General features: G+C 47.2%; 3 protein-coding genes across 3 annotated transcripts; 2 read left to right on the top strand and 1 right to left on the bottom strand.

Moving 5' to 3' along the window:
• The first annotated feature begins 3,622 nt into the window (after window positions 1-3,622).
• On the top strand, window positions 3,623-5,703 carry BKA67DRAFT_651569 (cytochrome P450). The gene is made up of 4 exons (XM_046106077.1): window positions 3,623-3,854; window positions 3,901-3,993; window positions 4,047-4,461; window positions 4,567-5,703. The coding sequence occupies exons 1-4, from the start codon at window positions 3,753-3,755 to the stop codon at window positions 5,625-5,627; spliced, it is 1,671 nt and encodes a 556-aa protein (XP_045951649.1). The 5' UTR covers window positions 3,623-3,752; the 3' UTR covers window positions 5,628-5,703.
• Window positions 5,704-5,934: 231 nt separating this feature from the next.
• Window positions 5,935-15,361, bottom strand: BKA67DRAFT_614027 (uncharacterized protein). The gene is made up of 3 exons (XM_046105422.1): window positions 11,309-15,361; window positions 11,031-11,252; window positions 5,935-9,782 (listed from the first exon to the last, which is right to left on the bottom strand). Exons 1-3 carry the CDS (start codon window positions 15,353-15,355, stop codon window positions 6,081-6,083), a joined length of 7,971 nt encoding a protein of 2,656 aa, XP_045951648.1. The 5' UTR covers window positions 15,356-15,361; the 3' UTR covers window positions 5,935-6,080.
• A 1,712-nt stretch (window positions 15,362-17,073) lies between these two features.
• BKA67DRAFT_527356 (putative polyketide synthase) lies at window positions 17,074-25,163 on the top strand (the record flags this gene model as incomplete). The annotated part of the gene is made up of 9 exons (XM_046098846.1): window positions 17,074-17,726; window positions 17,788-18,058; window positions 18,115-18,140; window positions 18,207-18,302; window positions 18,360-18,489; window positions 18,537-18,600; window positions 18,656-24,249; window positions 24,305-24,478; window positions 24,540-25,163. The coding sequence occupies 9 exons, from the start codon at window positions 17,074-17,076 to the stop codon at window positions 25,161-25,163; spliced, it is 7,632 nt and encodes a 2,543-aa protein (XP_045951647.1).
• Between the last annotated feature and the right edge of the window lie 1,575 nt (window positions 25,164-26,738).

Below are 26,738 nucleotides of genomic sequence, written 5' to 3'. Positions count from 1 at the left end.
ATCTAATGTTGTACGTTCTCGATCGTTTTTATGGTTAGGACTATACGATGGCCATTCCATCGTTAATATTATTATTTCGAGAAATGTATACTATATCTTACGAGCTTGGTATAACGGAGCATTTATGTTAGGACTATACATCTATATACGGCACCACGAAGTCACGGCACAAGGAAGTACATAATGGCAGTATTTCTTAGCGTTAATGTTACCGAGTTCTTTACTTAGAAAAAACAGGGGCCTTTCTTCATTCTCACAAATAAACCCTAAAACATCTAGCTATAGCCTTGTTAACAGAGTAATGCCTATATATCGGAGTCCTCCGCATCGTGTAAAATAATCTAGCGTTTTTATATCAAGTTATTCGTTGCCTATACCTCGGTAAAGGACAAAATGTTAATATTATTATTTTATACTTAATCTTCCTCGTTTGGCTACTGTTTTAATGGCTATTAAGCAAAAGCTACGCATTTTAACTTCGTAATAATAATAAGGTAAATAACGCGGCGTCTGTAATGATTATGAAACGATCCCAATAAGTAGGCGACTTAGGCGTACTAAGCCAGATGATGGAGAATATTTATTCGTCGTTCTCCAGCGCATGTATAAATTCTTTGGTCCTTTCCCTCAATCATACGAGGACTTCCAAGACCCCGAACTTATTCAGGTTATCAATGCCATAAACCATGCAAAGCCCCCAGAGAAGCCATTTAATCTGGTCTCCTCAAAGGAGATCTCTCCTGCAGACAAGAATTTTATTTTGAAGATCATGAAACTGGACCCCAGGGACAGACCAACAGCAGAACAGTTCCTCGCCGATGAATGGTTTGCCGAAGAATCCGAGGACACAAGGGAACCCCTTCCATAAGTGTTTCTACCAATGACAGTTTTGTAGTTCATAGTCGAGCACGACTAGATAGTCCAATATTCGACTCATTTTAATTGATCTGTATTATGCATGTGAACGATTCGAAACCAGAGTGTTTTGATTCCACCAACCGATAAGGTACTCTAATACAATATTTTGGTCAAGAAATGCTACGACTGATAATTGCGCACCGTCCCAATCCTGAGCATTCCTCAGTGTCTGCTACACTATATATGCTTTTATGCTCTAATTCTGATTCTGGTGACATCGCGGATGGGAGACTAGCTGTTGCCACGCAGAGTTGTCGTCTTCCGGGACGTATCCGAACAGGCATTTCGCCCATGATGCAGAAGTATTTCCGTCTCACTGATGACGACCCTAGTTTTGTTGACCTCGCATGCTCAGCTATAAATTAATCTCCGACTCCCAATCTGATGGAAGCCTTATAAATGGTGGCTCAAGATTGTCGAGAAGCGATATAACAGGATTGTCCATGACCATAGACCATAGTTCGCTGATAGATAGTATCTGATCTATAAGATTCTCTTCCCAGGCGCTTCGGATTCCCATATAGAGCCAGTCAACTACGGTACTAATTATTACTTCGATAATGCCATTAATTGCACCTAGACACGCCAATCAACTGTGATCCTCTGAATCTATCATAAGTCTCTCTAACTAGTGTCTACGTTCGAACCCTCCGTGAGCTCAGTAAACAACTTCAACCCAATTGATATTTTAAATTGATTTCGCTTCAGGCTCGTGATGCAGCACCTTTCATTGCTATTTTTGAGCTGAGTTGCCCAATAATGGGTTTCAGTTGCAGTATCCGTATTACGCTCACGAGTTTAACGGGGCATAATTTTCAGACACAGCCGTCATTCATACGAGCGATGTTCTCCCGGCTTGCCGGCCGTATTTTTTCATATTGCAGTGCGGGATAGGCAAGGCTTCGTCAGGCATTGGTATGCTCCGCGTCAGTTCTGCTATATTTCACTTTCCAAAGAATAACCAGCCTCCACACAAATACTGATGATAACGACAAGAAGAAGCATTTGTTGCCGAGGGTAACCTTGGTGACTCATGGAATTCAAATATGAGATGCAGCAGTTAGCGGCCGCGAATAACGCTTAGAAACTCGAATTTAACAGCCTCCAGAAGTATGATAAGCAACGTAAATACTCAAAATCAACAGAATTACTATGTAAAGAAATTAAATTGCATTGAGAATGGTTCGGGTATTACAATCATGCAAATTAAAATGCAACAAAGAGGGTACTATAACTGCCAATGACAACAGCCCCTTTCCCTGTAGATGTCCCATCTACAAGTCATTCGGCCCCTAAGAGCGGCTGTGGTGTCAAGAGGATGCCGCAATTCTCCTGATAACGGAGGAATACCTTAGACGACTGGTGCAGCAGTGTTCACACCTTCAGATGCCGAAGCGGCGGTTGTCAACTTGTCGTGGTGATGTCCACCATCGTCGAATCGGCCGTAGCGCGTGAAGACAAAGTTGAGTCGGCTGTAATCCTACTTGCGAGGGAGGTGCCAGAAGGTATGGAAACCCCACTTGTAACGGGTCGTCGTGAAGTGTCAGACGATAGTGTTGCAAGGGAGTGCTAGGGTGCTAGTAGTCTGAGTCTGCTTGATGAATTAAGTTAAGTGATGGTTTCAATAAGATGTCTAGAGTAACCGAATCTGCTAGTACTGTTGGTTTGTATTAAGTTGTGAAAGATGACACGTGACAAGATGAATCTCTTATATGTTGTTCCCTGATTTCCAAAACATTGGGACGGTTTTGACCGGGTCGCTAGGGAACAATCCACCTATCAACACGTCACTGTTCCAATTATGGAAATGAGCGTTTCTTCCTCGACATATGCTATAGACGAGACCTCTGGCAAGCATAATGGTTAAAATGCTAAAGGCTCAGCAGATTCCAGTGATTCCGATACGTGATAGGTGGCCTCGTTTGGGCCGTAGAGTCGCGAGCTTGGCGGGGCCCAACCCTGAGCGTTTGTGGAGTTTGGTCGTCCGTCGCAGACTGTCCTTGAGCGCAAATGGCAATTACGGCCGAATCCAAAAGCTTGTCATAACAGGATGCGACTCTTATGCAGCTTATACTTACCGCTTTCCACTGTGCTTGCTCTGAACCCAATAAGACACAATTGAAATGTCATTTTTAGTGTCAAGCTTTGGAGGTGCCTAGATTCGATGGGAGATGCTGGCGGTATTTCCGCTTACCCTATTGATCAACTTGACTACTAGTGTATGCACCTAACTTGCTTTTAATTCGAATGGCTTGCATGGGACTTCTGTTGTACTTGTTTGTCCTACGGTATAACGTAGCCAAACCATGTATTCCTATTGATGACTCCGAGTAGCAAACAGCTCTGTTCTACACTGATATTATCGTTTCTCCATAATTTGCTCCCCTTGATTTCAGCCAGGCGGATGCCCGCTGCCCTCCGTTAGCTCAATGGCATTATAACTTTATGATAGGGCTACGGATCCGTATAGGTATACTAATGCTACATTGGGCTGCAAGGGTTATCTTCTGGTTGCAAGGCCACCAAATCGCCTGGTTAGTTGGTCCCGCGGGGAGAGAAGATTTGTATACGCGCAGTAGTTGTTTCAGCCACAAACTACCAGGAACAAGTTCGTACCCGTTCAGCTACGTACAGCGCGACCGACATCCCGTCACAGGCTATTAAAATCAACTGGGTTCTCTCTACCATGCCCCTTCCTTTCCCTCCACTATTCAGCAATCAAATTCATGAGCAAAACACAAGTACATGATAGCGTCAATCTTTAGGTAGAAATTATTTTTTACATAAACTAGCCTCTGGATTTCGTCGGGTTAAGTAGTGCTATAATCCTTCTAATGAGTGGTTTCACAATTTGGACAGACACCATGATCGACAGCATACGATGTGTACTCGTCTATGTGCAGCCAAGCTGGGTTATAGCTGGCGTTTTCAGCACCGTGAGTTTGAGTCGAAGAGAACGTGACATAACTAATTCGAAAGCAGTTTTCCTTACTATTAATTTCACGCTATGCTTATAGCATATTCTTCCATCCTCTCGCCAGATTTCCCGGGCCCAGATTGGCAGCAATGTCTGAGGTATGACGCTTTTGGTGCGATTTCTAATTGCAAAATTGTTAAAAATGCTTCAGTGGTGGTACATCCGCAACTATACCGGCGGGCTCTGGCACGAGGCTATGCAGAATGTGCACCAAAAATACGGCCCCGTTGTGCGAATTGGTCCCAACGAGCTCTCCTTCAGCACACCTAGTTCGTACAAGACGATATACAACCACGCCAACAAAGACCGGAAGCCTTTCTTGAAATCCGATTTCTATGACATATCACCGGGGAGGGCTGATATCATCACTGTTCGTGACCCAGCCGATCATGCACTGCAAAGACGTTGTATGGCATATGCATTTAGTGTCAAGTCTCTACGCCAGCAGGAAGAAACTGTGCATTTATATCTCGATGAGTTTATCAAACAGATTGGAAGGCTTGGAAGTCTAGATCAAGGCGTAGATATGACAGAAGCCTTTAACTGGCTAACATTCGATATTATTGGTAGGTCCATCCAGCTCCCTCTAAACGATTTTGCCAACGGATTACTACCATAATCACCGAAATCTCGGACATTGCATAATGCACATTAACTTATTTCTATCTCAGGTGATCTTACGTTTGGCAAATCTTTTGACGCAGTCAAGGAGGCGAAAACACACTTCTGGATTTCGCTTATACTTGGCAGTGTGTATTTATCGACGTTGGCTGGCATACGTAAAAGAATGCCTCTGTTTGCACTGGTGCTCCCCTTTCTCATTCCGAGATCCTTTCCGTCCAACTTGAGGGAACACCAGGCGTTGACTCTGCAGAAAACAAGGACACGCCTGGATATGGGGAAGCTGGAGCGTGCGGATTTCTTCAGCAGCCTTGTGCGTTCAGACTTGAGTATGGTGAGAGCAAATCGCATCGGCGAAGCATCGGAAGAAGAACAGAGAGAAGAAGAAGAAGAAGGAGGAGGAGCAGGAGGAGGAGAAGGAGGAAGGGTGGAAGGAGACGTGGATATCCAGTATTTGTCTAACCAATCCCATGTTCTTATCGTTGGGGGCTCAGAAACCACCGCTACCCTCCTGGCCGGCGCCACGTACTTTCTCCTACGAAATCCAGCAACGCTCTCAAGGTTACAAATGGAACTTAGAGATACTTTCAAGGACTACGACAAGATCACAGGGGATTCCACAGCCATGCTGCCCTATCTAAATGCCGTTATCGAGGAGTCTCTTCGCCTCTTCCCTCCATCCAGTCTGGGACTTCCGCGAATTTGCCCTGGCACAGCAATTGATGGCCGCTATATTCCAGCAGGTACGATTGTCTCGACTGATCCATTCTCCATGACTCGAGACCCCACTTATTGGGAAGATCCTGACTCCTTCATGCCTGAGCGTTGGTTACTTGAAGGCGCGAATAGTGAAGAAACAATTAAGGTCAACAAGGCGGCAAGTCAGCCTTTCAGTACAGGGCCGAGGTCCTGCTTGGGCAAAAATCTGGCATGGCTTGAGGCAAGGCTCACATTGGCGAAGATGGGCTGGAAATATGACTGGGATGTTGCAGCATCGAGTGAGGGGGTGGACCTGTGGAGAGATGTGCGCATGTGGACTCTTTGGAAGATGCCAAAGTGGAGGCTCAAGTTCAAGGAGGCTGATGTATGGATTAGAAGGCATGAAGATTGATGCTACCGCATATTCGGGCTTTAGTGAGAAGTATTAGCAATATTAGGGCGATTATCAAGAACTAAATTACGTTTAGCATTCTCCGCTCATTCGTTGTGACATGACAATATAGGGGATGAGGTAGCATTAGAGGCCATACACCATTCCACCGTATCGTATGCCTTAACTCAGCGTCAATTTTCCATATATGAGTCTGTTACAACAAAAGCTCATGTTGGCAGCAAGAGAGTGGGCATCGACAGGCTGTGTACTACACGTTAGAGAGAGCACGGATACATTATCATTTACGTTACTACACCCAAGAGTAGTCCAAATATGATTCTTATTGTGCATATAACAGACGCGAATACGGATTTGTTTAAACTCTTTAATCACTAGGTCGGCTTCTCAATCTGTAAATGTTTTTAATCCTATCAACCTACCAATCACATCCATATCTCCGAAGTTCTACATTCAATTGCCATTTTCCTCGGCACCAACAATCAGCCCTGACTGGCCATTCCTTGTAGGGTTGTCAATGATATATTGCATGCTTATATCGTGTCCGGTCCGCCGATAATAGCGGGACAGTAGCAAGGCAGTCACGAGGTCTCCGCCGCAAGAAAATACGGAACAGTCGTCGTCGACAGTTTGGCCTTTTTTACTCAGCCCAACCTCATCCCAAGCTTGATCAATGACATATTTCCCGTGACGTGAAGGGTTCGGTGCAATTTGAGCTGAAGATTTGGGAGGCGCCGAAGAGCACGACCTTACGTATGGTTTGCTCGCGTGCTCATCGTATCGTTCGATAGGCTGCTCCAGATTTTGTGGTATTGATTCTAATACCCTCGAGAAAAAGTGTGAAATCCACTTAACCTGTTCGCCTGTGAAGTTCTCATGTGAATACAGAATGTCTACCACAAGCTCCTTCGCTTCATCTTGCCCCTTTGTCGCATTCCATGTGGGTGGAGAAGGGGTCGCTTCCACCAGAATATCGGCGCATCTGCCAAACTTCCCATGTGGAGTAAGCACACAGTCTTGATTCTGAAAAGGAATTATTCTTCGTAGAGAGTCGTGATTTTGATAAATAAGCATGGAGCTGAATCTGGTACTGGTGGGCCAGTCTGTGCAGTTTCTTATGATGGAGCGAAAGCCTAAATGCTGATGCGGAATTGCAGCGACCGCCTGGTCATGCATCTGCTTGACCAACGACCCAAGGGTCATTCGGTTTTGTAGGCATGCCCGTACAGGTAAGAAGTTCAAGCACATCCCCGACACTCGATCCGTATCCGGAAACGACGACAGGCTGCGATTGGCATTAGGACCGCAGAATATGACGTCGCTTTGACCTGTTGCGCGAGAGAGCACCAGCGCCCAAGCTGCTTGTACCACGCTGGATGGCGTTCCATAAGTCGTTGTCACATTGCGCAAAGGGACACGGAATTGAATGCTGTCGCGGCAAAAATGCAGTGTTGCCGGCACTGAAGTTGATACTAAGTTAGTCATCGACGAACCTTCCAGAACTTGTTTCCAGTATGCCTCTGATGCTGACAAATTTACAGACTCAACATGTGACAACCATTCGTAGAAATGTGGACCAGTCGAAAGAGCTCGACCCGAATAGGCCCTGCGCAAATCTTGCAATACTACGTCCACAGAGATGGCGTCATAATGAGCATGATGTATCTTGAGGCTGATCTTATGACATGTCTTGCCGTCATCGGAAAGTTCCGATAAATGGAACTTGGGGAAATAAGTGTCCCAGTTCACAGGACAGCTTATTGGTCGTTTTTCCGGTCCGTCTATTGTGATCATCTCCCCTAGGGTTGCTTTCTTGACTGTAATTTGGTAAAGAGCGCTGCCGAATTGAACGAATGTAGTCCTAAATATCCGATGATGGTGGACTATGGACTCACAAGCCTTGATTAGATTTGAAACGTTGAGACCGGAGGGTGCCTCAATCGTGAATTCGTTATGCCATGCCTCACCATCAAGCTCTCCCACGGCAACCATATCGGCCTGGGCATCTGTTGCTTCGGCAATGCTTTCGATATTATCTCTCACTAGATGAATGAGCTCAGAACTCGCCACCTGGGCCCTAGAAGATGCCAAGAAGGGGTTAGACTGGATCAACTTCATCGTTAAACCCATTGATCTATCCGATCGAGTGGAAGCCATGGAAGACGGTATACGACGGGCCACGGTTGCCATATCAGACAGGGTTGACGATTTAAATACGTCTGCGGCACTGAGCAAAATACCAGACCTGTGCGCTGCGTGCGCCAGTCGCATAGCGCGGATCGAACTGCCACCAATGTTGAAGAAGTCATCTGTTTTATTAATAGCTTCGCAAGGCAAAGCGAGCGTTTCAGACCATAATCGCCGTAGTTCATCCTCGAAACATGTGGGATAGCTTTCTGTATCGTTATCTGAATCAGACCTTATTGAGGGCGGGAGTTTCGTGGTACTATTCAATGTTTCTTGACTGGGATCGTAAAGACTCAACTGCCTCGGTGACAGCATTGCTCCAGTTTTGCGAAGGAGTGACCTGTCTGTCTTGCCCGACCTTGTGAGTGGAAGCTTTTCCAGATGCACAAAAAACTGTGGCACCATATAGGTCGGGAGGGAGACAGTCAAAGCTGATCGTAAAGCGGATGCCTCCTTTTGAACAGGTGGGAGGACCTTGCATGCTATCTTGGACGCCTCAGGCTGGTCAGGCCCTGCGATAGCAAGAAATACAGCTAAACAATGGTTATCATCCTGGCCAGATGGCTTGATAAGCTCCACAGCGACAACCCATTTGGCCTTCAACACCCGTCTGATATGATATTCAATCTCTCCGAGTTCGATTCGTAGGCCATTCAACTTGACCTGTGTATCCTTACGGCCTTGATAGATCACCGAACCATCCGGGGTCTGTATCGCTATGTCTCCTGTCTTGTAACAGCGTTGTGAAGGCTTAATTCCAGATGAAGAAATACCATTTTGTGAATGGTCTTGTATCTTGAACCGGCTTATCCAGGAAGGTGGTTCAATGAAAACGGTACTGGTCAGGCTTGGATTTCCCAAATATCCAGGCGACACAATAGGCCCCTGTATCAATAGCTCTCCGGGACAACCAATAGACATCAGTTTGTTATGGTCGTTTGGATCGACCACCCAGTACAAACATCCATCCGGACGCCCGATATTCAGATGTTGCTTGCCTGAACCAAAGGAAACCTCGCAGCCGGAGGAATGTACCGTCGCCTCGGCTGGTCCGTACATGTTTAAGACCCGAATTTGTTTCCACTGTTCGATGATGTGGTTTTCGAAAGATTCGCCTGTCAAACCTAATGTGCGTAGTGTGGGCACTTCAGAGGGATTAAGCAACGTTGCCAATGATGGAGTTAAGAACACGAAATTGGCTCGCGTACGCCGAATTGCGCCTGCGATATCATTGAACCACTCATGCTGGGAAGGCATGCAAACACAGCCGCCTGATACCAACGTCAAGAAGATGTCAAACATCGAGACATCAAAGATGAAGTTGAGGTATTGCAAAGTTCTCGTTTCCGGGGTCATCTTAACCAAATCACGTCTATATTTGAGGCTCGTAGAGAAGTTCGAGTGCGTTATGACGGTACCTTTAGGCTTTCCAGTACTACCGGACGTGTAGATAATGTAGCATGTGTCTGACGACTTGATGTCAACAGGCGCAGGCCGACCAGGAGCCAAGTTTTGAATAAGATTCATGTCGACCACAATAAGTTTTGGAGCATCAATTTTGGCATTTACTTTTGCCAACAAATTGAATGATGTAACAATCTTGGGCGCGCAGCTTTCAGACAGAATGCATGCAATCCGTTCCGATGGATGATTAATGTCCATTGGAAGCAAGGCCCCCCCGGCCTTGAGGATTCCAAGCATGACCACGATAGATACTGCTGACTTTTCGAAGAAGTATGGTATGGGCACCCCCACTGTCACACCTTCTTTCTGCAGGAGGACTGCCATACGATCGGACAAGTCATCCAGCATTCCGTGATTGAGCTCATAGTCCCAGGAGTAGATAGCAGGTGCTCCTATATGTTGCCCGGCAACGATGCGTGTCTGTTCATGAACACATGTATCCACCGCTGCGGGTATGTGTCTGTTCCAGGCTTGCAATAGTGACGCTTCATGATCACTCAGAGACTTAAGATCAGCAAGCGAGCTTGAGGGATGAGACAGAAGTTGCTGTATGGCATGGTTGTATTGCTCTAGCAATATATCAACGGTCTCAGGGGAGATGGCTTCCTTGTCAAATTGCATGTCAATGAGTGTATGGTTTGGTAACAGCGTGCAGGACACCACGAGACTGGCATTTCCAAACGAGCCCGCGGACCTGTTTGTCTGGATGAGCTTGAAGATTTTCGGTGCTGGGTGAAGTAGAGATGCACTGCTAGTGTCAATGACTAACACATTTGCGAAAGAGTCCGCCGCATGAGTCTCTTGGCTCGGTGCAAAAGCCTTAGATACCGATCGTGTGCTGAGCAGTGATGTACATTCGTCGGTGATTTTCCGAACACTTCGCAGGAGTGATTCAACTGTTAGCAATGTGGAAAAGTTGAGTGAAAAAGGAACCACAGCTCCCACTGGTCCAACAGTATCAGAAGTGTCTTCAGTTAAAGGGCTACGGCATGCCAGGTAGAGGCCGAAGCATATATGATTTTCTCCGGTGATTCTCGAGAGACACAAGACCCAAGCAGCCTGAAGCGTATCGTTCTCAATGTAGCGCGAAAAACTGATGGATCTCGAGCTCGACAGAGATGCGCTCGGGTTCTTTGAGGCGACGCGCGGAAACTGTAGTCCTTCGTGGCAAGCCTTTGGAACTTGGGTCATTTTGGCGCCGTCCGAGACGCTCTCTTTCCAATTGGACAGGCGATGTACAGTTGGAAGAGATTGAACAGATTGTAGTGGATCGCCAGTGCAAGCCTTCTCAAATCCGTTCAAGATGATGGCCACGACCCAAGGATCGCATAGGCTATAGTGAAGTGACAGAACAAAATAAGTAGGGCCATTCTGCTCACGAACCTCGCCAAACCGACACAGAGGCCTACCATACCGTATTGGGCAGTCCTTGTCCCACTGTAGATACTCCGAGAGCGAATGTTCTTCTATCCAGGCTGGAGGCGTGTTGATTATGACTTGGCAGGTCCCGTATTGTTCCAGATTGATAATTCTGGTGCGTAATATAGGGCAGGCTTTAGCGACAAGATCGCCTGCTTTCCGAAGCCCAGTGCTTGAAATGTAGTTATCAACCTTGAAAATGTATTGGTCAAGACTATCGCTACCCCGCCGAATGGAAGCCTCCATTTCCCTGGATTGAGTGGGAATGCAAGGATGAATTTCTTCAATACAATTCCGCGTAGTTTCAATCTGAGAAGCTGCCCTCAGAATGACGGTCCTCGCAATATCCGCTGCAGAGAAAGCACAGAGTGGACTTGTGATTGAAGATTCCAGAGATCGGAGAGTTTGTTCTGGGTTGGCTAGGATATTTGTGATCACACTTGCAAATAAGTTTGCGATGTTCTTTGCAAAGGACCGTGGAATCTTTGAAGGGTCATATAGCAATTTGGAAACGATGTTATCATCGTCGTAGCCAACGCCAAGCGTAAGTGGGTACTGCAGTGAAGTATGGCATAAGTATATATGTTATATTCAACGCAGAATGAACTTACCTCAGTGTATCCATGTAGTGGCAGATGTTCGATTTGGATGCTGCCACTTCTGGAAAGATTGTCTGGCCAAAGACGATAGATCGTCATGATAGTGTTGAATAGGGGCAATTGACCGACACCAACAGCCTCGTGGATATCACTCAGAGGACAAGTGCCATATTCCAGGGCATGTGATAGATTGCTACTCAAATCTCTGAGAATCTGTGTTAGTGTTGAGTCAGGCGCCGCCTCAAATTTGCAAACAGCCATTGCAAGTAATGGCCCCATCATGTTTTCGGCATCTTCCATAGGTCCGAGATCAGAGCGTAGAAAGCCAAAGACCACCCCCTCAGTTCTGGTGCACTGGCGTAGTACGATACACCATGCGGTCTGAAGTAGGTTGGCCACAGTTAAGCCCCGGTGTCGACAGAATAAGTTCAGATAACGTGCGTCGTCGATGGGTACGTCGCAAAGGTATTGGTCCACATCCATAAGCTTCGATTCAACAGCATCGAGAAGTGGAACGAGACAGGGTGTGACGCCTGAAAGATGCGTAGTCCAGTAGTCATGTGTCACTTCATTGCGCTGTACGACCCAACTGAAGTATTGAGATAAGCTCCGGGCCTTTGGCAGACTTGTCGGATTATCATAAGCCTGACTAAGTTGTTCGCCTACAAGGCGCATGGATCTCTCATCGAACAAAGCATGATTTATATGAAGAATGGCGTACAAGACATCTCCGGATACTCGAACAAGGTGCAAGTGGTGTGGTGGCTGCATTGCGGCGAAAGGCGGAACTTCAAGAGCACCTAGTATCGAATCGATATCTGTTTTTTCCTGGTCAACGGCGGTGTATGATGTAGAAACTTGAGGTTTTGACAGGACGGCCTGTTGGAAGGTCCCCAGCCTAGTCTTACAGCTCACTAAAATAGTTCTGAGACTAGGCTGAGCCTGACATACAGCTTCCCAAGCCACCATTAGTCTTGCATCGTCTATCTTATTTGAAGAACTTGTAGGTGTTAGCTTCATTGTCAGTCGCATCCAGTATTGACGACCAGAGCTCTTTAGCTGAGAGAACAGAATCCCTTCTTGTAGTGGTGAACAAGGCAGCAAAACTTCCACGTCAGCCTCGTGGACGCCTATTTCATTCAGATGCGCAAAGATCTCTTGGGTGTCTTTTTCGTCCATTTGATGCAATGACGTGTTGCTCCCATACATCATTGGTCTTTCTCCCAAAGAGTCCGAATGGCCAGGGAGTAGTTCACTAGCTGCAGCTACATTGGCAAGGCTTTCGCTGCGTAAAAGTGTGGCAACCGAGACTCGCAGTCCGCGCTTCCTACATTTTGTGGCGATGTTTATCGCCAAGATAGAATCTCCACCCAGCTTTATGAACGAGCTTTCGCGTCCTATCTCATCCTCCTGCAAAGTTAATACTGCGCACCATACGGTGTGCAGGAGTTGTTCGACTTCGTTTGTAGGTGGGGTCAAAGCGTCTGTGCCAGATCCTTCGAAATGTGTTGGCTCCCATTGAGCAAGCCAACTCCTGACCGCGCTTCGGTCAATTTTCAGTGATGCGGTTCGGGGCAACTCTTCGACGACCCTCCAAACGTTCGGCACCATGTAGATTGGGACTCTGGAGTACAACGCCTTGCGAATACTATTGAGGCCTTCCTCGACCTCGGACTGGAATTCTGCTGAAACTTCTTTCAGCGGCGTTCTCCTAGACAGGCAAGGCTCCTCCAGACTGACCACAGCCACCAGACTCTTGTGGCCATTGTCGATTGTTTGAATTGACGTAATTGCACTGCGAACAGCAGAACAAGCGGCCAGAGCCTTCTCGATCTCAGCAAGTTCAACGCGCTGACCGCTGATCTTGACCTGGTTGTCACGACGGCCGATGTACTCGAGGCTGCCATCAGGGTTGTACCGGGCCAGGTCTCCGGTGCGGTACATTCGTTGAGATTTTGTTGATGTGGATTCCTTTCGGGGTGGCGCCCAGCGTGGTGGAGCGATGAAAGAAGCCGCGGTTTGGTTTGGATCATTTAAATAGCCTCGTGATACACCTGGACTTTCTACAACAATTTCTCCCACGCCTCCAATTGGCACCAACTTATCGACATTGTTCTCATCCACAAGCCAAAGGGCACTTGCGAGAGGCCTACCGATGCTTTCTGCATAGCGCGAAGTCGGCGTCAATTCCGCCATGGCGCTGACGCAAGCTGTTTCACTTGGCCCCCAGGCATTGAAAAAGCGAGCATGACCAGACCAAAGTTTCACCGAGCCCAGATCAACTGGCTCGCCTATGGACATGATAGTCTTCATGCTTGGCGCTTCCTCTGGAGTAATCATCCGTAGCACAGTGGGGGTGAAAATGGCACAGTTTACGCCGACAGACTCAATGAACTCCGCAATGAACGATTCACGAGCCTCTTCGGAAGGAATACAAACACATCCGCCAGATGTTAGTGTGCCAAATATTTCAGCTATGCTCATATCCCATACGTATGAGGCGAATTGAAGCATTCGCACATCGGTGCCCCAACCCATGTCCCGGCCAATGGCCACGAGTGATGACACAAGATTGCCGTGCTCAAGTACGTGTCCCTTCGGAGTTCCTGTGCTGCCGCTGGTGAAAAGTATGAACGCTGCCCGGAATGAGTCATCCTCACCGCTTGGGTGTAGGTTCACACTCCTGGACAATTGAGATACTGACTGAGCATCAATCACTAATACCTCCGAGGCAAGACTTCTGAGCGCTTCCAGGTAGGCTGAAGAAGTCAATATCGTTGCTATCTTGGAGATGGCAATAATCGTCTCTTTGCGCGCAGATGGAAAGTCGGGGTCGATTGGCACACATACCGCTCCGGCTTTCAAGACGGCAAGCTGAGCAACAATTGCCCATATCGACTTCTCGAACACAAGCCCGATAGCGTCCTCCGCACCAATCCCCCTATATTGAAGATCGCTGGCGACCACATCTGATATCGTGTCGAGCTCCTTGTAGTTCAAGTGGCCATCAGGACCTTGAATGGCCTCGGCGTTGGGGTGGATTTTAACGGCACCCCTAAACATATTGTGAAGGCTTTGAAGAGGTGGGTTTGGGATCGTTTCATTCCACTCAAATATCTCCCGACGGTCGTGCGGGTTCAGAAGCTGAAGTTTTTCCAACTGAGTTCCTCCCGGAGATTTGAGCAGGAAGTGTAAGATGTGCTCGAACTGTCTAAGTATCCTTAGTGTCTGGGCCTTGCATACCACATTCTCGTCAAATAACGTCTCTACAGAAAGCCCAGTGTCGTTCACGACTATTGATATACCCAAGCCGTATGGCAAGTGAGGTTCATATTCGCCATGAATCTCCATGTCAGAATTAGAATAGTCACGACCGCTGTCAGTAGGCGTTCGAAAATTCAAGAGCGCTGTGAACGCTGAAGCAACCCTCGCAGCTTCATTGACATGGCGTATCCTTGTAAGTCCATAGTGCAACGCGGGACTCTTCAAAGCCTCTCGGCGCTCCTGTGCTCGCTCTCTTATGATCCCTGCAATGGTCGACTTTCCTTTCAAGTTCACTTGTACGGGCATGGTGACTATGGTAGGACCCAAAGTAGACTCCAGACCATTAAGTCCGGACACACGACCGGAAAGAACTCTTCCAAACGCGATGCTCTGAGAATTTGTGTATGACATGGCTGTTATTGCCCAAGCCGTTTCGACGTATGAGGACATGAGTCCAAGAGGCACACCGAGTCCCCAAGGTCCAAACTCGATACGGCTCACAAGTCTTTTAGACGCATCGGGGATGTATTCCACATCGATCTTTGGAAATACTGTCGGCTGCCCATTAAATCTAGACCCCCAGAATGATTTGGCCGTGTTCTCTTCAATTTCAAGGCAATGCTTTACGAAAAGCTTAAATTCTGCGTATGGTGGTATCGACTGCCCGTGATACACACGCGAGATGTTGTCAAACAGTCTATGGTATGTACCACCATCGGAAATGGCATGGTGAGTCGTGAGAACGAGATTGCGTCCAACAAGAACGACTCTGAAAAGAGGAGTACCAAATCTCATCGGAGCTCCTTTCTCTTGGTCGAGGACATGACTAAGGCTTCGCGAAGAACGTTCGATGGCCAGAGTCTCTCTTAGGATAACCTGAACGAGGCCAAATTCACAATCAACAATTCTTGTACGCAGAACTGGGTTGATTGAGGCGATCTGCCGCAGCGCTCCACAAAAGCGCTCTATGTCGATTGAGTCGACCAGCGTCGTGTAGACACAATTGATGTATATACGCTCAATTGGTTGAGCCATTATCCCAACCTGAAGAGGCGTGCAGGGGTAAACATCTTCAATATCCTGCAATTGAATCCCACAGACATCGGCAATCTCCTTGAGAACCTCTAGGTCGTTCTCAACGTCGTTTGATTCTTGCATGACTTCACGGGTATCTCTAGTGAAACAGTGAGGATTGAGAAGACGGAAAGAGTGATTTCTGACCAGCAAGCACTGATTTAGGCCTTAACTGCGCAACATATACTCCGTAGACACAGAAACAATGGCTGCCTTTCCTCTCATGTCCGTGCACTAGGAAATTACGAAGTACCTCACTGCACATGCAATAAAATACTTCCCTGGTTAGTCCGTCCAACTGTGTGAAAGCAAAACTGTGGTTAATTATTAAGTACTACACATTTGGTATTTAGTCTTCAGCATGAAACATGAATGCTCAGACAGTAATGTTCTGATTGGGAAATTCTCCATCCAATAGAATATTGCCAGTGACTACGGACGCATCGCTGTGGGGCTCAACATAGGCAACACATGGCTTGTTAACAAATATATAGACTTTCCGAGAATTACAGATATTCGTGGCACGTTGCAGGAAATAGTCGGTGTAGCTGCGGGCTGAACGCAGACGGTCTACCGGGGAAGTTTGAAGTGCATTAGACTTGCATGAGCCAACCTTGCTTGTTCAGGTGTGTCAACCAATGATTACCAGAGGACATGATTTATGCAGCGATGATGCGAGAAAAGGAAATAAGTCTGACCCGACCCGCGGGTGCTTATAGAATCAGTGGTCACGTGGACATGGCTCCGATTCACAACGCATTTACGGTATCAGTACCGGTATAGCAATGGTTACACCGGTGGGGTCGCAATCACTCTGCATATCACCACAAACCGGCTCGTATACTGTCTATAGACAGCATGTACTTGGGGTACCATATGCATAGCGGCTGAGTAAACCTTGAATTTACTTTACTGTCATGGTTCGTTTTCGTTGATCGCGTTACTATCCAGGCCACTCCACCGCAACGTGCATATATTTAAATGCATTTTGAAGCGAAGTTTTCTTCAAGTACAATATGTTTACAAGATGTGAAAAGATTCAGATCTTGGTATTTCGACTATGAAATGAGACAATTTTGTTCTGTACAAGTATCATTTAAGTACCTGGATATCTCAAGCGCCTATCATGTCACATAATAGCTTACTGTCTACATGCACCAAGAATCCTTACTTCCTAGTTTGAAGTAACTTGACGAGAATAGACATAATGATTATATCAAATTAAGCGTGTCTCACTGATGTGATTGGGACATGGTGCTTGGTGAAAAGGGATGGTTATTATGGATGTTGTAGCAACTCATTACGTACCTATTATGACATTATTTATACTCCAAATCTTTCACGTCGGATTCCCAAAGATTTCGGTCAAGGTTGAATATTATCTTGAAAATCTCCATCACTTAGCTTTGTCTTGATTATATTTCATTCAACCAGCCAACATGTCTCAACGTCAACCTTTGGCGGTTGTTGGATATGCCTATAGGGCCCCCAATGTTGGACGCAAAGGCCTGTTCGAGTTCCTGGAGCAAGGTAAATCTGCCTGGTCTCGGGTGCCAGCGGACCGCTTCAATCATGATGCATACTACCATCCAGACAGTGAAAGAGCTGGCTTCATTTCCTCCCACGGGGGCCACTTCATGCCGGACGATCTCTACGCATTTGATCCTGCCTTTTTCAACATAAAGGCCGAGGAAGCCCGATCCATGGACCCGCAGCATCGCCTTTTGCTTGAATGTGCTTTTGAGGCCGCAGAGAGTGCTGGAATCTTGCTCAACGATCTGATGGGTGCCAACATCGGCGTTTTCGCCGCGAGTGACAAGTCTGAGTACTATAACTCGGCGGCACAAGATCTACCAACTGCATCTATTTTTACTGCTACAGGTGTGAACCCATGCATGTTCGCCAATCGATTGTCGTACTTCTTCGGCCTCACCGGGCCAAGTATTGCTGTCGATGCTGCATGCGCTTCAAGTTGTTCCGCAATCCATCAGGCATGTCAAGCCATTCTAGCTGGAGACTGCTCTGCAGCTTTCGTTGCTGGAGCCAAGACACTCAATGGCCCGAACCAGTGGATTGAATTGGACACTATGGGGTACGAAAAGAATCCCTTTGATTTACTAGTATGCTTAGAAGTTGGACTAAATTGACGATAGCACTTTATCCTCCGAGGGCAAATGCTTTTCATACGACAGTAGAGCTTCTGGTTTTGGTAGAGGAGAGGGTGCTGCATGCATAATCATCAGGCCACTGTCCGATGCGCTTGCCTCTGGTGACCCAGTGAGGGCGGTCATTCGCAACTCCGCCGGCAATCATTCAGGACGCACACAAGGGATATCCATGCCAGGTCGTGCTTCGCAGGAGAAGCTCCTTTCTCGATTGCACCAAGACATCGGACTGGATCCGAATGAAACGGCTTTTGTTGAGGTGAGAAACCGAATCGAGGTGACCCAACTGGTCCTAAATGCTGACTATGTAACTAGGGTCATGGTACCGGTACTCAGGTGGGGTAAGTTGGAAGTGTTGTGCAAGAATCAACAGTTGTTGTCTAATTCTCAAAGGCTAAGCAAAACAGTGATCCTATAGAAGCAGGGGCGATTTCAACAGTGGTAGCAAGTCATAGATCTTCGTCGAATCCTCTATACATTGGATCAGTTAAGTCCAACATCGGGTTAGTTCGATATGTAGCGTTGTGACGTCCAGACACAAACTGATACCCAGCTTTTAGCCACTTGGAAAATGCCAGCGGCCTCCTATCCGTCATCAAATGCATCATGATGTTGGAGCATGATATAATGCTACCCAATGCCAACTTCCAAGAGTTTAATTCGGATATCGAAGGACGAGATCGTCTGAAGGTATTGGTTTGCCCACCCGTGACCTCTACAATGACTAACTGAAACAGGTACTTACCGAGTCGGCACCTTGGCCATCGGATGCTACGAGGAGGGTATGCATCAGCAATTTCGGTTTGTCTAGCACTATCAGAACATATTAGTATGGCATCTTGCTGATCTGAGTCAGGATTTGGTGGAAGCAACGCGGCACTGTTGCTTGAAGCAGCCCCGAAATCTTCTACCCCGAACGGCAATGGAATTCTTCACCAGAGCAACGGCAGCCACCACAATAATGCAAATGGAGCATTTGGCCTTGTTGAGTACACAAAAAACAAACTTGGGTGGAACGGTAACGGATCGAAGTTTCCTGCCACAAGATTTCAAGGAGTGATCAATGGCCATGATGATGCTGAAATTGTGGAACGTTTGTTCCCTTTTTCAGCACGATCTCAAGTCAGTCTCGACGCATACATAATATCTTTCCGAGATTATTTAAACACAGCCTCCTCTTCCATCAGCAATTTCAATGATCTTGCATTCACACTTGGACAACGAAGGACCCACTTTCAGCACCGTAACGCCGTCAGTGCAAGCTCTATTGATGAGCTGAAACAGAAGCTGCAAACGTTTCCGCCGAGTGCTAAGTCTGTCTTGGCCAAAGACCAAACACTTGCCTTTGCATTCACGGGACAAGGAGCGCAGTATTTCCAGATGGGTAATAGTTTACGGGGGTACCCCAAATTTGAGGAATCAATGTCTGCGGCTGAGCAGCTTTTGAAGCAGCTTGGGGCTACGTGGTCGCTCACAGATGAGCTCAACAAGGGCGAACACGAATCCCGTATTGATGATGCTGAGATTAGCCAGCCGGCCTGCACAGCTATTCAGCTTGCGTTGGTCAATCTACTAAGACATTGGGGCATCATGCCAGCAGCAGTCGTTGGACATTCTAGCGGCGAGATCGCGGCCGCATACGCCGCAGACATACTAACTTTCGAGTCCGCCCTTGCAATCGCATATTTTCGGGGTATAGCTGCTGCGAAGATTCTCAGAGAGACTATTGGTGTACAAGGAGCTATGCTGGCCATTGGGGCGAATGCGGAACAGGCTGAGAAGCTATTTCCCAATGACGAATCTTATGCAGTCATCGCCGCAGTCAATAGTTACGGCAGCGTTACCATTTCAGGGGATCTTGCGGCCATTGAGAATATTCAAGAGAAAGCCCAGGACCTGGGCCTGTTTGTGCGAAGGTTGAAAACTGGCTTGGCGTACCATTCTCGTCATATGGAACGGGTGGCAGCCTCATACTCGGCATCCATTGAACCATACTGCTGCCTCAATTCAGATGTCAGTCAAGCATCACAAAATCCAGTCTTTGTCTCATCGGTAACTGGGAGAATCGAGTCTCCGGCTGCGATTGATACACAATATTGGGCTCAGAATCTCCTCCAGCCTGTCCAATACCTCACAGCTGTGGAAACCTTGTTCTCGGACTATCATGACAACAGGTCTGGGGATGTACTACCCAGTATACTGATTGAGATTGGTCCTCACTCAGCGCTACAGAATCCCTCAAAGGAAATCTTAGAGCGTCTACTCTCGAATGACACTGGAAAATCTCCATCACAGGTGACCTACATGCCCTCACTAGTACGCGGCAAGAATGCCACGACAGCTATTTTGGATCTCACTGCAAAACTTTACTCGAGGGGCGTGAGTGTCAAGTTTGAAGAAGTCAATCAAACGGAGCCGTCTCGCGTCTGTGTGGTCCATGATCTCCCACCCTATGAATGGAATAAAGCGGTCAGATACATTCACCAACCTCGCGTTGCAAAACAGAAATTGTTCGGCGGAAAAGCGTATAATGCACTCCTTGGCTGGGAGAGCCCTTACAAAGAAGGAGATGAGCAGGTATACCGAAATATTTTTTCTCTCGACGACCTTCCCTGGATGCGCGACCATGTAGTTGACGGGCAGATTCTTTTCCCCTTTACTGGATTCGTTTCCATAGCTATAGAAGCTTTCAAATCACTGAATGACACGGCATCGGGTGTGATCTTACGAGAGCTTCATGTTTCCACGAGTCTGGAGATTGACGGAGATAAACCTGCCGATATCACAACTAAGTTTCGCCCTGCCGCAACAGGAACCGGTTCTTTCTCTAAATTGGTCTGGAACTTCGAGATCATGTCTTGGACAGAGGTCCACGGATGGAAGCGGCACTCACATGGCTTCATCGAAGAAGAAAATAGCAGAGATCCCTTTTCAAGAAGTCCAACAGTTCAGGCTGCTTTGAGAGCACTCGAGAACCAAGAACTTCAAAAGCTCGACGTCGATAGTCAATATGCTCTCCTGCGGGAAAACAATGGCATCGCTTACGGTAAGACCTTTCGCAACACGATCGACTTCTGGCAAGCATCAGAACTGGTTGTACACACCATGGCGCTCCGAAAAATTGACCTTGAGGCGTATGGCTCCCCATCAAAGTCTCCATTTACAGTTGATCCACCGACTTTGGATACTATCTTCCATTCCCTCGGAGCCATACAAGAAATCTGTGGACCTCGGCCAATCCTTGTCCCTTCGTTCTGCTCTCAGTGGCGAATTGCCAGCGACATCCCTGCCAGTGCCGGACAAGAGTTCACTATTGTCAGCAGGCGTTTGAAATTTGACGAAAAAGCAAGCAGGATGCAGATGAACTTTGTTGTTTTTGACACTTCTGGCTTGTCTCCTAAGCCCGTAGCCGAGATTGGTCCGTTGACGCTGCAGTGCATCAGCCGCCCAGAAGCTACCAACCTGCGCCTTCCAGACACTTTCTCTTTCAAGAATGTGCCATACGTCAACCTCATGGACCCCGACGTTATTTCGAAGACACTCGAAGGGACACCGCCCCCTGAAAGTGAAATATCGCACCGGCATGATCTTGATCAAGCGGCCATCATTTTCCTTTCTCGCGCACTGGAGGCGGAGTATGACCTTTCCAACTTACCATCTCATTTTCCGAACTTCCTTGTGTGGGCTAAAGATGCATTGGCGGGCAACCCGTCGTCAACCCCTGAGGCCGATGTGCAAGCTCTGATAGACCGCATCTCAACTTCCAATGCCACCGGCGAACTTGTCTGTGCTATTGGCGAGCAGCTTCCCGCAATCCTCCGTGGAGAAAAGCAAGCACTCGAGATAATGTTAGAAGATGGCCTGCTCTGGCGTACATATGCCGAGAATGTCGCTGGAATCCGTGCAAACCAGGCACTGGCAGATTATGTTGCGTTACTGTCAGCAAACAATGCTGAGCTGAACATAATTGAACTTGGTGCTGGCACCGCGAGTGCCACACTACCGATACTTGATGGTATATGTCGAGCAACTAAGGGAGCTGCGACCAACTTCTCCTACGAATTCACAGACATCAGCGCAGGGTTTTTTGACAAGGCTCAAGCCAAGTTATCGCAATGGTCAGAGCATATAACATACAAAAAGTTGGATATAAGTCATGATCCACTGACACAAGGGTTCAAGGCCGAGTCATATGATGTAGTTCTGGCCAGCAATGTACTCCATGCCACATCGGATATTGTCTCAACATTGAGCAATGTCCGTAGCCTGCTTAAGCCTGGTGGAAAGATTCTCCTCATGGAGGGTGTGAATCGTCCACCGCCATCTTTTCTGCCATACGCACTACTTCCAGGGTGGTGGCTCTTTGAAGATAGTTATCGCACAGATGGGCCGCTACTCACAAAGGAGTTGTGGAACAGCGCTCTTTTGGCAAATGGATTCTCTGGTCTAGAGGGCCATGTGGATGATTACCCAGGGCAACCAGAAGGATTATTCTCAGCCTTGTGGTCGTCGCGTTCCGACCAAGAAGAAAGGATTCAGGCATGTGACGGTCCTATCACGATTTATCAGTGCTCTTCAGACGAGGAATCTCTAAGCTTCGCCAAGACTATTTCCAGTAGATTGAAAAGTCAATTCAGTACAACGCCGACAACCAGGGATTTGTCAGACATTGATAGAAAAGACGATGATCAGTTGTGTGTCATATTGGACAGTCAGCAGCGCAGCATCTTCAGCAATATGACGTCAGAAAACTTTTATGCGGTGAAGAACATCCTTATAAGGTCATCTCGACTGATTTGGGTCCTGCCAGACAAGGCTCATCCCGATGCCTCAATGATCAGAGGATTGCTACGTACCATCCGCCTCGAACTTCCCTTTAGCAAATTAATCTTGTTCGAAGCACCGTTGGACGGAGAAGCTGCAAAGTCGATTGGGAAGCTCGCAGACCACATAATGCGGGATCCGCACTCGTTGGTTCAGTCAGAGCAGGAGTACACGCTAATTGATGGGACAATTTGTGTTCCGCGACTTCAGCTAGTCGGAGCTGCGAAGGAAATTTTTGCTATGGAAGCTGGAGGTTTGATAAAGAGTGAGCAAAAGATCTGGCAAAAAGATACCGCGCTCGAAGTATCGGTCGACTTTGCTGGTAGTCTTGATTCTCTCTATTTACGGCGAAGCAATATCCTTGAAACAGATTTAGGTGATGAAGAAGTTATTGTTCGAGTCAAGGCGGCTGGGATTAACTTTATTGATCTTGTTACGGTCCTTGGGACTTTACCATGGAGTCCTCCTGGCCTTGAAGGAGCAGGCATCGTGGAACGCATTGGATCGCGCGTCAACGACTTGCAGATAGGTGATCGGGTATTTTATGCGATCGATAACGCCGGTATGGCTAACTTCGTACGCATGCCCGTCACATGCGCCCACAAAATCCCAGATAATCTAGATTTTGCTGAAGCTGCCTCGTTGCCAATCGCGTATAGCACAGCAATCATGAGCCTTCTCGATGTCGGTCGACTTCAGAAAGGAGAGAGCGTGCTCATTCACAGCGCGTCAGGGGCGGTCGGCCAGGCTTGTATTTCAATCGCCCAAAATGTAGGCGCTCAGATCTTTGCTACCGCAGGCACGCCGGAGAAACGAGAATTTCTTACCGAGAAGTATGGTATACCAAGCAACCAAATATTTACCAGCCGCACACCAGAATTCAAGGATGGAATCATGAAAGCTACTGAGAGCCAGGGTGTCGATATGGTCGTCAATTGTCTGAGTGAGCAGCTACTCCAGTATACTTGGGATTTGATTGCAGAGAACGGGAGATTCATCGAGATCGGGAAAAAGGATCTTCTCGATAATAGCTACCTACCTATGGGAAATTTCATCAAGAATGTAACATTCAGCGGTGTCGATGTGCGGAGGATCATCAGTACTCAACCAGCCAGGGTAAACAAGTGGCTTTCAACTATCACTCGTATGTTCCAAGAGGGGAAGATCGCGCCGATTCATCCGATCTCGAAAATAGCCGCATCTGAGGTCAAGATGGGCTTACGAAAATTACAGACTGGCCAGAACATAGGTAAGATTGTTGTTGTGATGGGACACGATGACCGCGTTTTAGCGGAGAGTTGTTCACCAATGAAGAGAGACAGCTCAACCTCAACATTGCTGCGACATGATGCAACCTACCTTATCGCGGGAGGTACTGGTGGTATCGGGAGGGCCTTGGTACCATGGATGATTGGCAGAGGCGCTAAAAACGTGGTCATTCTGGGTCGCAGTGCCTCGACAAACCCAAAGGTCCAAGAGATATTGAAGCAGTACGAGGGCACCGATGTTTGTGTCAGGGCAATTCCTTGTGATGCTGGCTCCCGTACAGATATGATTCGCGCTTCTCAAGCTATCAGCGACCTACCGAGAGTGCGTGGTGTTGTACATTCAGCGATATGTTTATCCGTAAGTCAGCAGAATCAGAACGTCAATTTTTCATTCGATACTGACAATTCATGAGGATTCCATCTTCGCCAATCTCGAATACAACGAATACCAACAAACAACAGGCTCTCGGGTTCAAGGCGCATGGCTTCTCCACGAGCTGTATCCCGACCTTGAATTCTTTGTAGCCCTTTCCGGTATGACCGGCATTGTCGGGAATAGTGGACAGTCAGTTTATACTGGTACATCGGTATGCTTCATTATTCGCTTAGTATTATTATCTTGATATTCTAGGCTCACATAAACTACAGACATTCCTGGAAGCGTTTGTCGATCATCGCCTTGCACTTGGACTTCCTGGAGCTGTTATACACTTGCCGCCGGTGGAAGATATTGGCCTTGTAGCGGAGCTCAATATCGGCGAGCGGCTAAGGAGCTCGATTGGTGGTATTCTCTCTGCTCAAGAAGTCTACACCCTAGTGGAAGGAGCCATACTTGGACCATCTGCTGGTCTTGGTGTTGGTGGCAAAAATCTATCATGGTCCTTGGTTCCGTCAACTGAAGTCGAAATGTTGCCTTGGGAGCGCTTTATGCCAATTTCAGTGATGAAGCGCCAAAGGATAGGACGCAATGGACTGAATCATTCACAGAGTGGCAAAGAAAATCGCCTGCAATTACTAAAGAGTGCCTCCCTCGATGGGCTTATGGATGCTTTGATGGATAAAGTCTCATCCATGACCGCTATGGACAAGGACGAGGTTACACCAACAAGGAGTTTGATTGATTATGGCCTGGACAGCTTGATCTCTCTCGAACTTCGTAACTGGATTCGACGTAACTTCGACGTCCACATGGAGACCAGTGATATCAATACATCAACAGACCTGAGGGCAATAGCGGACTATATACTTTCCCACAAGAAGACTGTGTCATGATCATTCAATCATTGAGACCAGAATATGTCTTGGCTGATAGTTATACAAGAAATCTTCCGTTAAAATTAGAGGAGTGATCTCTCGTCATACAATTAGACACTTTCGGTACATAGGGTGTTCCATATCATCATTACAAGTGCTCCAAGTACACTGGTATCCTGCCATCTGAAAATCACTTACGAATGTAAGAGTCGGTGGAGTTGTTGCCCAAAATTGGAAGCTGAACAATAAAAGGGGCGGCAAGTTTTACGACTTTCTCGCGATAATCTACGCAGCCGACTGGGGAAAAGGAATCGCCCCTATGAAGCTATAATCAACTTATCCAACCAAAGGACAATATCTGTACTCTTCTCACGGCATGCACTTCCGGAAATGTTGCCTGTGCTGCCGGCTCTAAGGTAGTGAATGGGTTTTGTGATTCGGCCGCCGAATAGTTTCTCCTGTCCACCAATCCTTGGGTGCGTGGTCTACGTCTCAAAGGCTGCGATAATAGATTCGACTGAAGTATTCTGCCTCGGTTGCAATTTGCTTCGTCCTTTGGATGTTTCCTGCATTCAGACCCTGTTCCACCGTAAGGGCGATCTTCACATAAACTACCTGCTTATCTCAGCCATCAGGTCAGCAACCACAACCATCGACAACCTAAAATTGGAGAAGTGTACGAAAAAGTTACGTGAAGGCTCATAACTGTCTAGCGGTGTGCCATGTAGTTCGCCATGAAGTTGTCCGATAACACAAGGGGCTTGAAACATATTTCATCACACCGGAGGATTTAACAACTTGCGTGAAGGATTGAAACCAAGGGCTGTTCCGAGAACCCTATTAGACACTAATGCGGAGCCAACCCGACTCTCTTGTGGCTTGCATAGTGATATAATGTAGTGAAACTGGACACATCACGAAATCTATCGCAAATCAGAGCTGCGGGGGCTGTCACTGTATGAATAGACTTAAGGACTAGCGCGGAGGATCCACTCTATCGGCTTTTCCGGGAATCATATTAAGCACTAACCTAGTCCAGTCTAGTCTAATGCGAAGCTAATGGGTTTCTCTGTGGCGGCTTGCATACAGTAGGCCGGAAATTTCCCCAAATATGTAGCTAATCAGAGTAGGGCTGGTTGTCACTGTACAGAATAGAATTTAGGCATTTAGCAGGCATCCAATCAACATCATCACCTCAATATCTAGTACGAAAGCTTGCCCTCCGTGAACCCTGTGCTCAGCATCTATTGTTTTAGAGTTCGAAACGCACTTTGGCATTACCTTGTAGGGAAATTGTAGAATTCTCTTGGCAGAAGGTGAAATTGGCTCGACTGGTCATATTCAGAGAGTTCACAGGTAATACATGCACAGTGGACAACAATTGGAAACCAAAAAGCATGTCAGCTATCGTAAGGTGTGTTTATAAAATTAATTACCATGCAGCTTTCGGTCTTCGCCCACAATTTTACTGGCACTGTTGGAGGTACTTTGTGCATGTGAAACCTGAAAAACATGATCATCATCCCGTAATGGAGTATGGCGCCGTCAATAACACTTCGCGGTGCTCTCATTGCCCTATCGACTAACTAGATT

This window comes from Truncatella angustata (assembly GCF_020726525.1).
Source record: "Truncatella angustata strain MPI-SDFR-AT-0073 chromosome Unknown BKA67scaffold_12, whole genome shotgun sequence".
NCBI lineage: Eukaryota > Fungi > Ascomycota > Sordariomycetes > Amphisphaeriales > Sporocadaceae > Truncatella > Truncatella angustata.
This window is presented reverse-complemented; position numbering and strand designations above follow the sequence as displayed.

Bases quoted from the DNA above. Each gene is read 5' to 3' on its own strand.
- BKA67DRAFT_651569 (XM_046106077.1), top strand. From the start codon at position 3,753: ATGAGTGGTTTCACAATTTGGACAGACACCATGATCGACAGCATACGA. The intron at 3,855-3,900 runs GTGAGTTTGAGT...ATTCGAAAGCAG, and splicing joins TAGCTGGCGTTTTCAGCACC to TTTTCCTTACTATTAATTTC. The intron at 4,462-4,566 runs GTAGGTCCATCC...TTTCTATCTCAG, and splicing joins GCTAACATTCGATATTATTG to GTGATCTTACGTTTGGCAAA.
- BKA67DRAFT_614027 (XM_046105422.1), bottom strand. From the start codon at position 15,355: ATGAGATTTGGTACTCCTCTTTTCAGAGTCGTTCTTGTTGGACGCAAT. The intron at 11,253-11,308 runs GTAAGTTCATTC...ACTTCACTGCAG, and splicing joins CACTACATGGATACACTGAG to TACCCACTTACGCTTGGCGT. The intron at 9,783-11,030 runs GTCATTCTGAGG...GCTGATCTTAAG, and splicing joins CAGCGGATATTGCGAGGACC to TCTCTGAGTGATCATGAAGC.